The 10,615-nt window shown below is 62.1% G+C and overlaps 1 protein-coding gene across 2 annotated transcripts; it reads left to right on the top strand.

The window, feature by feature from the left end:
• Window positions 1-3: 3 nt before the first annotated feature.
• Window positions 4-10,548, top strand: SYNC (syncoilin, intermediate filament protein). 2 transcript variants are annotated; one of them, XM_083810011.1, is made up of 4 exons: window positions 4-4,019; window positions 6,104-7,652; window positions 8,721-8,845; window positions 9,992-10,548. In XM_083810011.1, the coding sequence occupies exons 2-4, from the start codon at window positions 6,111-6,113 to the stop codon at window positions 10,053-10,055; spliced, it is 1,731 nt and encodes a 576-aa protein (XP_083666137.1). In that variant the 5' UTR covers window positions 4-4,019; window positions 6,104-6,110; the 3' UTR covers window positions 10,056-10,548. The 2 variants fall into 2 exon arrangements, with proteins under 2 accessions (XP_083666137.1, XP_083666136.1); XM_083810010.1 differs by lacking the exon at window positions 4-4,019 and adding an exon at window positions 4,820-4,988.
• Window positions 10,549-10,615: the final 67 nt, after the last annotated feature.

Below are 10,615 nucleotides of genomic sequence, written 5' to 3'. Positions count from 1 at the left end.
AGGCCGGGGGCTCCGCCTCGGGCCCCCAACGGGCGGAGGCCGGGCCCGAGGCGGAGCCCCCGGCCCCTCTCATGAGGGGGGCGCACACCGGGGGTCGTGCGCGTGTGTCCCCACCTCACCACCATCCCCCGGCGGACCCCACACAACGCTGCCCCAAATGATGGGAGACCCCCCACACACCCAAAGAACAAGTTTATAAGGGGCTCGGGGGTTAGTTATTCCCCCGCACGGCAGGGAGCTGGCACGCTCTCCCCAGGAGCACCGGTGGATCTATGACAAGCGATTTCTCCGCTCGCACGCGGAACGCAACCACCGTGGTGGGCTAAAAGGGGGTGGCGGGGCACGCCGGAGCCGCCACGCACCCCATATCGGTGGCAGCAGCCCCTCGGGAAAGGTTTCTGCACGCTCCGGGTTCGGGTTCCCCGTGAGGATGCGCTTCCTAATGGGAGAGGCTGCGATGTTGCATTTAAAATGCATCCTTCCCGGAGGCTCGCGCTCGGCCTGGCTGCGTGCCCGGGGGAGTTTGCCAATGTCTGGAAATGACTAGAAGAATTTACAAAACAAGAAGCCTGGCCCTCCCGTGGGCTTCCCTGCACGCCCCCGGCCGGTGCAGGGGTGGGATCTGGGGCTGGGTACCACGGCTCCTGCGGCCTCACAAATCCCGGTGTCCTGCTGCCGTTCAGCATTAACAACGCTGGAGCACGGGGATGTGGGGCCCTCCCCCAAAAGATCACTTCTTTCTCCTCTCTCCCCTCCTCAGACTCAGCAGAACCAGTTTTAAAAATATTTTTGCACGCAGTTACAGGGCATTGTCCAAATAGGAGAGCGAGGATCAGTTGTGCTCCTGGGGCAGCGTCTGACTGGAGCTCGGCTCCCATGGGAGCGATGCAGAGGACAGGAGGGGACAGCAGCTCAAAGCCCTGCCTGTCCCCACGGAGGTGGCGTCCCCAGCAGCACCCAGTGGTGCCACCAGCCGCAGCACCGCACACTCCAGCCCCTGGGCAGTCACCAAAGCTCTGCTGCTCGCATGTGGACGGCCCGGGCTCGGCACAATTGGGTTCCCTCGGCCCTTTCCCTGCCCACGTTCCCTTTCCTTGGCTGGAGGCACTGGGACGGATCCGTGCTCGGGGCCAGGCACCTGCTGGCTCCACGGGCACAGCCTCGTGACTCATTAACGCCTGCGGTGCCTGTGGGCAGTGGGGACAAGGTCCTTGCCCAGCCGCCCACCCTGCTGAGCCCCAGCGGTGCCATCTCCCACCCCAATGCACCCCAGAGCCAGAGGTGCCGCTGGAAACCCCCCCACAAGGGACAGAAGCCGGAGCAGCTGCTCCCCGGTGCTCGCCCCAGGAAATGGAAAAACCCAGCGCCGAGCCCTTTCTGCAGCAGTGCCCCCGTTAGCGATCGCCGGGACACAGAGGCCGTTTGTTGCGGTGCTTAAAATTAGCTCTGCACTTGCTGCTTTAAAAACGTGCTTTATAAAAGCTGGGGGAGTGAAAGGGGACGGCGCTTTGCTCTGGTGTGCGGCATGCACTGAGGGAAAGGGTGAGGGGTAAGCGGCAGTGTGCATCCCACCCGGCCTGGTCCCTGCTCCTCCGTGCACCCCAGGGTGCTGCGTGGGTGCTGTGGGCGTTATCTGCCCGTCAGTGCCCCGTGGGCCGGCAGTGAGCGGTGCACGGGGCAGGGCTGTCACGAAACCAGGCTTCATCACTGCTGTGTCAAAGATGCCTCAGGCCTGACCCCTCCATGTCCACCCCTGCCAGTGCCCGCCGCATGCGGGGCTGCTCGGGGAACCCTGCGGCTGCTGGGGGTGCTTGTGGGGGGCTGAGCCTGCATGCTGAGGCAGGCACCTGCACGCATGTACACACGTACACACGTACACACATGCACACAGCCACGTGCACACATGCACACACATGCACACACACACACGCACACCGTGGGCATGGCCGGAGCGTGGCCGGCATGCGGGGGACGATCCCGTCGCGGGGGTGGCTGCTGCGGGAGCGCCGCCGGGACAAACAGCCTTGACGCAAATGTTTAAAGCCGGTGTCTGGGTTGCACAAAGGGAGATAAAGCAGAAGCAGCGCAGTTCGGGGCAGGCACTCGCAGGGGCTGTGGCACTGGGTCCCCGAAAGGGACAGAGCTCTTGTCCCTGCTGCGCTCCCTGGCCAGGACAGCGTCCGTTCAGCAGCAGCGGTCACAGTAGCGGCACTTTCCTGGTTCCCCCTCGCTGCGGGAGAGCGGCCCCGGCACCCAGATAAGCGGAGCCGCCGGCGCCTGCAGCCTGCGGCAGGGTCCAGCCCCAATCCCTTGCAGCCGCCAAGGTCCCCGCTGGAGCCGTGGGCGGACGGCACCGTGGGGCTCCCACTTTCATCTCTACCTGAGGCCCAGCTGGGTACGTGCCCACACTGCCCTCTTCCTCTTCCTCCTCCTCCCCCTCCTCCCCCTCCGTCCCGCCGGTGACCTTGCCTCGCTCTCGCAAGGGCCCTGAGCATCCTTATCTGGGAGTTTGGAGACAGGTCTGGTGGGAGCGGGGCGAGCCCCAGGCACTGGGTCCTGGGACATGACCGCGGCGCTTGCTCCATGCTGGCTCTCACGGCGGTGTCCCCACGGCTGCCCGGCATCTCAGCTCTCAGCGGGGAAACTGAGGCAGGAGGTGAGGGCAGGGGCCGGAGCGGTGGCAGGGTGCAGCCGCCCTCCCCACCCAGGATCCTTCCCTGGAAGCTCTCCCAGCTCTGGCGATGAATCACACGTTCCCCCTGAGCTCCCACACGTGGGGCTGGACGCAGCACTGCTCATGGGGCCGCAGCCAGACCCTCGCAGCCTCGGCACACAGCTCGGGGTGCTGAGCCCCGCACCGGGCCCTTGTTAGCCACATGTGGGGGCATGGGGCTGGCAGCAGCACCTGGAGTCGCTGGGGCTCGGGCGGGCTGGGTGCCCTGTGGTGCTGCATGCGCCGACGGAGCCACAGGAGCTGCCAAGGCCACAAAGCCTCCCTGGTTCCCCAAGTCTGTCCCCGAGGCTTGTCGGGACAGCCCTGGGACAGAGCCCTGCCCTCAGAGCCCAGGATCCGTCCCTGCCCTTGGGCCAGCAGCACCAGAGGCAGGGGCACGAAGGGCGGGCGCCGCGATGCCACGCACCGATCTCTCCCAGCTGCCTTCAGCCCTTGCCAGGCCGGTGCCAGGACGCTGCGGGGGGTGGAGGAGCAGCCGGAGACGCCGTGGTTTATCCTGTTCCAACAGCTGGAACATTTCCCCTCCCAGATACGCTCCTGCCTTCGCTCTCCCTCCTGTTTGCCGGAGCAAAGTCCAGGGCGGCTCGCACACGAGGGCGTCGCACCCCGCGGGACGGAGCCGCGGCGGGTCTGACACCCGAGCCGGCCGTTGCCTGGTTATGTCCACAAAACAGCCGGGGCTCTCCTCTTACCGGGAACAGCTGAGCCCCTGCAGCCCCCTGGCCGTCCCCTGGCAGGTGCCCAGGCACGCCGGCCGGCTCGCAGCGGCGCTGCCGTCCTCCCCTCATCCCCTACAAGGGGTTTGCTGCACCCGGCCCGCCTGACCCGCAGGTTTCTCCCCTTGGCAATCGCAGATACAGATGTATATTTATACGCACAACTTGTCCGAATTAACAGCATTCCTCTCCTAGTGAGTCAAAAGCCTCAGCACGAAGAGAGGCGCTTCATGGAAAAAAAAGAGAGAGCGGGGAGAAAAAAAAGGTGGGTTGTGCTGAAAAAAGCAACAGGGCTGAAAAAAGCCAAACACCCAAATCTTCCCTTTCCTTTTAAAGCTCTGCTCCCCTGCACGCGTGTGCCAGCAGGCCCGGGAGATGGACAAGAGCAGTTATTTTAAACCCGGCGGCGAGCAAGGTGACGGAGGTGGTGACGCGGGGACGGGGACAGGGTGGCATTTCGTGATGTTGCAAGCCGTGGTGCGCGTTGCTGGGCGATTTCGGGGCACGTAAGCTGGCGACTTCCTGAGCCGCGAGTGCCGACTTCCTGAGCGGGCACTGCCAGGGCGGAGGTAGGCTCTGTTTTGCTTTGATACATTAATTAACTTCGCTTTAATCAGTTGCTTCTGCCGTTCACCTCCTCCAGCCCCACACCGGGGGTGGCCGGGCCAAGTGCCCACTGGCCACGCTGTCCCCCTGGGCCACTGCACACACGCCGATGTGGCAATATATCTAAAATACGCACTACATATAAATACATGCTAATAATAGTAACCCAGAGGGTGGGTTTGGGGTCCTGCGGGGAGGGCGGGTGGGTGAGCAAGGGCGGAAAGCAGAGCCCCAAGTGGCGAGGGCAGCAGCGAGGGCAGCGGCAGCGCCTGGGAGTGCGGCCGGGGCCCCCAGCCCCAGGCTGGAGAGCAGAAAGGGGGGCACGGGTGGGAAACTGGGGGCTGCGCTCTGCAGGCACTGGGACGATGGAGCCCCTGAAGTGCTGGTATTTAATATACTCGTGTGCTTCAATAAATAACAAGTGCCGTGAGGCGCTGTGCTGCCAGCACCCCGCCAAACCCCTGCTCCGTGCACAGGATAAGGCCGCACCGATTCACGGCCACGTGCTGCCTCCCCCGCCGTGCCCCTTCCAGCCGCCCCCGCTGGACACAGACCCCTGCAGTCCCAGGGACGCCCCCCCTGCCCAGGGACCCCCACGTCCCCATCACATCCCCCCGGCATGGGGGCTGGCAGGGATGCTCTGGAGATGTGGGGCTGCAGCCAGCCCTGCGGCTGCTGCTGCCAGGGATGCAGGCATGGCCCTCCCCGCTCTCCTCCTCCTCCTCCTCCTCCTCCTCCTTCTCCTCCTCCTCCTCCTCCTCCTCCTCCTCCCAGGGCGGAGGGCGGCAGCACCCGCAGCTGGCGCTGCAGCCGGGTGAAGCGGCTGCCGGGGGAGTCTGATTTCCAGCCCCGTGTATTAATAACCCCCACCCGCCCCATGCTAAGCCCATGTGCAGCACAGCGCCGGGGGCACCGGGCTCCTGGAGAGCAAGGTACAAGCCGGGGAGGTGCGGGGGGAGAGGGGCTGGGGGGGGGCGTGGGGCAGGGCAGGGCGCTGCGAGACCCCGGGGTGCTGGGCTGGAGGGGGGGTGCTGAGGCTCAGCCCCCCCAGGGAGCATCGCAGGCACCCAGAGCGGGGGCGAGGGGGTGGCAGGGGGAGCGCGCCCCACAGGCGCAGCAGGGAGTTGGTAAGTTTGAAAAATAAACGCTGGCAGCGGAGGGGGGCACGTTAAGCCCTGCGCAGCCCCCTCCCCACCTCTCCCCGTGTTCCCCAGCCCCAGCGGTCAGGCCGCTGGGTCCGAGGCTGCGATGTGTCATCGCTGCAGAAAACTGCCTTATTAGGAGAGAAAGTACCGGTGAAAATCTGTTCTTTCCTTAAAGCCGTTGCAGCGAGCCGAGGCCGCTCGGTGCCAGCCCGCGCTCATTCCTTTGGGGATGACGAGATATGAGCTCAGCCCGCGGGGCCGGGAGGTGAGAGCATCTCCCCGCTGCCCCCATGGCAGAAAAAACCCCCGCCGGACCCAGGACCGTGCTCAGCTCCTGCCCCAAATAGCACCCGGGTGAACGTGAGCCGGGAGCGTTTTGTGGTGGCGGCGGCAGGTGCCTGCCGGGGATAAAGCCTGGCTCGGATGACACTGCAAAGCCAGCGCCGGGGCTGCCGCGGGCCCGGTGCCGTGCTCTGCTCCGGCCTCAGCCAGCGCGGAGCCCGCCTGCGCTTTAGCAGCGCATTCCCCTGCCGTGAGGTTATGCCACGGAGCTGGAATCCGGGCACGTTCACTGGGAGCGCCTCACCGGCCGTGCCGTGAGAGCCGCCGGCCACCCTGCTGCCATCGCGCCGGTGCCGGCGGTGCTGCTGGGGTGACCCACACGGGTCATTCCCCATTGCGGGGACAGAAGTGCTGCTGGGTTTTGAAGCACTCGCCCTTGCTCTGCCCCAGTCATTCTCTTTGGGATGGTTTTGCTCCTTTATTTTGGCCCACGTTGAAGCAAACAGCTTGGGTCAAAGTTGTCCTCAGGCCACGCAAGCAGCACCGCTGCCCGGTCTGCACAGGGAGTGCAGGGACCTGTGGCAGTCACTGTGCTGGCTGACGTCTCCCCTCCTTTGCAGGGACCTGATGGCAGAGCCAGAGCCCCCTCCAGAACCGCGGCTGGATGAAGCAGGAGCGGACCCGGCCCCGCAGGGACAGGCTGCGGGCACTCCTCCGCACCCGGAGGCTCCGCGCAGCCCCTCAGAGCCAGCGCTGGGCGTGGGGGCTGCTTCTGCACGCGTGGGCAGCCCAGGAGCCTGCCAGGAGCTGCAGGCAGACGTTGGGGACGCTGCCTTGAACCTCAGCATGCCAGGGCCACTGCTGGGTGAGCACGCAGCCGGGGCAGGAGCCCCGTTGGATGTGGACGGGGCAGGAATCCCACTGGAGGTGGACGGGGCAGGAATCCCACTGGAGGTGGACGGGGCAGGAATCCCACTGGATGCAGAAGCAGATGGCGCAGGGATCCCCCTGGATGTGGATGGAGCAGGGATCCCGGTAGCTGTGGAAGCAGATGAAGTAGGGATCCTGCTGGACATGGATGCCAGTGGGACAGGGATCCCGCTGGATGTGGATGGGGCAGGAATCCCACTGGATGCAGAAGCAGATGGAGCAGGGATCCCGCTGGATGTGGATGCAGCAGGGATCCCATTAGATGTGGAAGCGGATGGAGCAGGGATCTTGCTGGACATGGATGCCAGTGGGACAGGGTTTCCACTGAATGTGGATGGAGCAGGACTCCTGCTGGATGTGGACGCAGACGGGGCAGGGATCCCGCTGTACATGGACACAGACGGGGCAGGGATCCCACCAGAGGTAGACGCAGAGGGGGCAGGGATCCCACTGGACATGGATGCGGAGGGGGCAGGCACCCCGTTGGACACGGAGGGCACAGAGTGTCGGTGCCTCACCCTCGAAGAGCTGGGCGACTACTTCCAGGAGTGCATCGAAGCCGTGGAGCAGCTGGAGAAAGAGCGCGACAGCCTGATCGAGGAGCTGGCGCAGCTCCGGGAGCCGGCGCTGCAGGAGATCCGCCATGCCCACGAGGAGATCCAGGCCGCCTGCCGGCTGCTGGCCAAGGTGGAGCTGGAGAGAGACAACCTGAAGGATGAGATCCGACAGATCAAGCAGAAGCTCTTCAAGGTGACGAAGGAGTGCGTGGCCTGCCAGTACCAGCTGGAGAGCCGGCGCCACGACCTCTCCCAGCACGCTGCCTACCGCGGCGAGCTGGAGACCCAGGCCGGGCAGCTCTCCGGCGAGCTGTCCCGCCTGAAGGAGACCTGCGAGAAGGAGAAGGAGGCGCTGCGGCAGCGGCTGGAGGCTCCGCCGCGTCGGGAGGACAACCAGTACCTGCAGGAGAGCCGCCGGCTCTCCATGGAGTTCGAGAGCTACGTGGCGCAGAGCCGCCGGGGGCTGGAGGAGCACTACGAGCCCCAGCTGCTGCGGCTGCTGGAGCGGCGCGAGGCCGGGGCCAAGGCGCTGCAGGCGCTGCAGGGGGAGATGCAGGAGATGAAGGAGGCCCTGCGGCCCTTGCAGGGGGAGGTCAGCCGGCTGCGGCTGCAGAACAGGAGCCTGGAGGAGCAGATCATCCTCGTCAAGCAGAAGCGTGATGAAGAGGTCGGGCAGTACCGGGTAGGCGTCCTCGGCGGTGCGTTCAGGTTTGGGAATCGCTGTCTGGGGGCACAAAGGATGGGGATGTCAAAGGGCTGGCTCGTAGGGACAAGGGGGGAGAGGGGTGGATAAGGAGGGCAGCGAAGTGAAATATCTCCCGTGGGTTCAAGTCAGATGCATCCCCCTCCCTGACACTTTTCTCCTTGAGGATTTACTTTGTGCCCCTGAAGAAGCCCCAAAGTCTAAAACTCGGTGACTCAGCAGCACTGTGCCTTGCTTGGTCTGGATGCTCAGCATGAAAAGACCGTTACATAGGCATGAGCAAACACTCTGCGTTTTGGGAAGCCCTCCAGGGCAGGCCCACACGTGGGTCATCAGGCTGCTGCTCCAGGTAAAGCCGTGTCAGCCCAGAAACGCACAGACACGTCCCGATACCCCAGGGGACAGACAGGAGGTGCAGGTACAGCACCAGCACCGCAGCTCAGCATTTGATGAGAGCTGCTTGTGGGTGCTGGAAAAGAGACGTGGGGCCGTGCCAGGCATCCCCCGCATCACCTCGTGCAGAGAGAAAATGCAATTCAATATCCACAAGAGCACATTTGGCAAGGCGGCTCTGCTACCCGTCTCGCTGCCAAGATTCCCGGCCACCACCGCTGCCCGGAGCCGGCGTCCCCACAGACTGGGGCTGGCCGGGGCTGTGGCTGCAGCACGGGCACCTCCAGGATCCCACCTCGCTCAGCGGCTGGGACCCTGGGGAGCCCCTGGTGTGCCTCCACATTTTATTTTTCCCAGTCCTGTGTTTATCTTCTCAAGGGTTTTAGATTTACACAGCGCTGACAGCTTTTCAAACGCACACCTAGCAGCGTAAGGGACAAATCCAGCCAGCAGGGAAGCCAAAGCACGCGCTGCATTCCAGCCCTGGCTCCCACCTTCGTAGGAAAGCAAAGCTTTTCTGCAGAGGCTTCTTAACACCATGGCTGGCAGCTGCTGGCCTGGCTGCTCCTGCCTGGAGCAGAGCACAGACAGGCAGAGCCCCGTACGGCGCACAGCTGCTCCCCCATAACTCGGTCTTGGCTTCTTCACCCCCAGGAGCAAGTGGAGGAGCTGGAGGACAGGCTGAAGGAGCTGAAGAACGGCGTCCAGCTCCAGCAGCGCAAGAACCAGGAGCTGGAGGAGCTGCGGAGCAGCCTGCACCAGGAGCTGTCCATTTACAAGTCAGTCTGTCCGTCCCGAGGCGGCCGGGGAGGGCTGGCAGCGGGCGAGCCTGGCGCTCCTCGCCCCGCACACGCGGAAGGCACGGGCTGCGGCCGTGGAAACTCCGACCCTTTGCCATGTAGCGATGTCATGGAAAGTTCTGTGCAAAATAGAAGCAGGGGCTGCCTTCCAAGAGGCAGGCGCGGCAACTTAAAAAAAAATATTTCCCTAGGAACACATGGAAGGGAGCAGAGTTCTCGGTTTGGGAACATTGCTGCAGATGCTCTTCAACAGAGACCCACCTCCTGCTTATGAACCTACACGGCTGCTTTCACTCCAGACCTCTTCACTATACAGGTTTTAAAGCTCCAGAAAATGTCCCTCGGTTTGGGGACTATTTTACTTACCAGGCTTTGCATTGTTGTGCATTCCTCCAATCTCAGCTGTGCACATCCTTAAGCATTTTCTGGCGCTTTACTGCCACTGTAGGATTCCTTTTTCCCCTTCCCCACGCGCCATGCGAGGGCATTGCCCACCACCAGCAGCTGCAGTTCTCTTTTATCCACGAAAGACTGTAGCACGATAAGCCAGGGCGAGGCGATCTTCCTGTTTTGGCCTGTCATATCAGCAGTCAGTGCAGGATTTATTAACGAGGGTAACCGCATTGACAACTCTGAACAGATCCCAGCAACCCCACGTCTCTGCTGCGTGGGGTCTGTCTGAATTGCAGGCTGCAGAGGCCAACATCCAAGCCCAGGTGCAGCTGCACTCTAAATTCCTGGGGATCTGCAAATTGCCATCATGGGAAGTGACAGGGCTCCAGATCTCCTAAACGTCAGGGCACCTCGAGTTCCACATTTGAACCAGGGACCCGAGTTACATATGTCTGAGCTGCCTCCTCCCACAGCTTGCACCAGACCTCAGGTTCCCTCCTGCCAGAGCTCGCGAGACTGCCAAGGGCTCTGGTGGGGCTGGCCCTGCGTCTGCACAGCCACAGCACCACGTGCTGAGCCACTGTTAGTGTCACCTGATTGCCTTCCACATCATGAAATGGAAGACTTTTCAGAAGTAGTCTCTCCCTGTTGCCCATTTTCTCCAGCCAGAAGAGCTTACACATTTCATATATTCCATATTCGGGACACTAAATTCACTTTCTACCCATACAGGGGCTGCTTAGAAATCTACGGACACCTTTGCAAAAAAGAAGAAAAAGCAGACGAAGACTGTTAAAAACAACACACTTCTTCTTCACAGCAGAAGCGGAGGACAGAGGCAGCTGCAGGGGACGTTTCCTTTCACTGCTTATCTCGCCTGCTGTACAGCGGCTGCCTGAAGTCAGGAATGCCAGAGTGCTGCTGATCTTCTTGTAAAACTGCTTTTCCACAGAGGAGCAGAGAAAATTATACTTGCACTGATAAAAGGACATATATGAAGAATAACAATGTATGTTTTGCTGTGTTTGGAAAATGTATCTTGTCTTGTTCCCTAGATGGATTGTAAGCTTGCACAGAAGGTTGTGTTGGGGAAGGCGGTGTTGGGGGTCGATTTTTGAAGTTTACATACAGGTGAAGCTTTATCCTTTTAACAGGACTCTTTTGTAATTCAAGTGCTGTCTGCTGTATTGTGACATGCTCCAATGTGGGCCACAGAAACTGAAGCTTGTGGATAAAAGGTTTCCACTTTATATAAAGTCTCACACTGAAAATAAAGGTCAGTTTAAGGAGCTTTTGATTTCTTGAAGTTGTGTCTCAAAGGAAAATAAGCTTGTGTGCCAAACCATGGTGCGTGTA

Source organism: Anser anser (genome assembly GCF_964211835.1).
Source record: "Anser anser genome assembly, chromosome: 24".
NCBI classification, from domain to species: domain Eukaryota; kingdom Metazoa; phylum Chordata; class Aves; order Anseriformes; family Anatidae; genus Anser; species Anser anser.
Note: the sequence above shows the minus strand (reverse complement) of the source record. Positions and strands in the feature narration are given on the sequence as shown.

Coding starts and splice junctions, on each gene's coding strand:
- SYNC (XM_083810010.1), top strand. CDS start 4,945: ATGTGCAGCACAGCGCCGGGGGCACCGGGCTCCTGGAGAGCAAG. Junction 7,653..8,720: donor AAGAGGTCGGGCAGTACCGG/GTAGGCGTCCTC, acceptor CTTCACCCCCAG/GAGCAAGTGGAGGAGCTGGA. Junction 8,846..9,991: donor CAGGAGCTGTCCATTTACAA/GTCAGTCTGTCC, acceptor CTACCCATACAG/GGGCTGCTTAGAAATCTACG.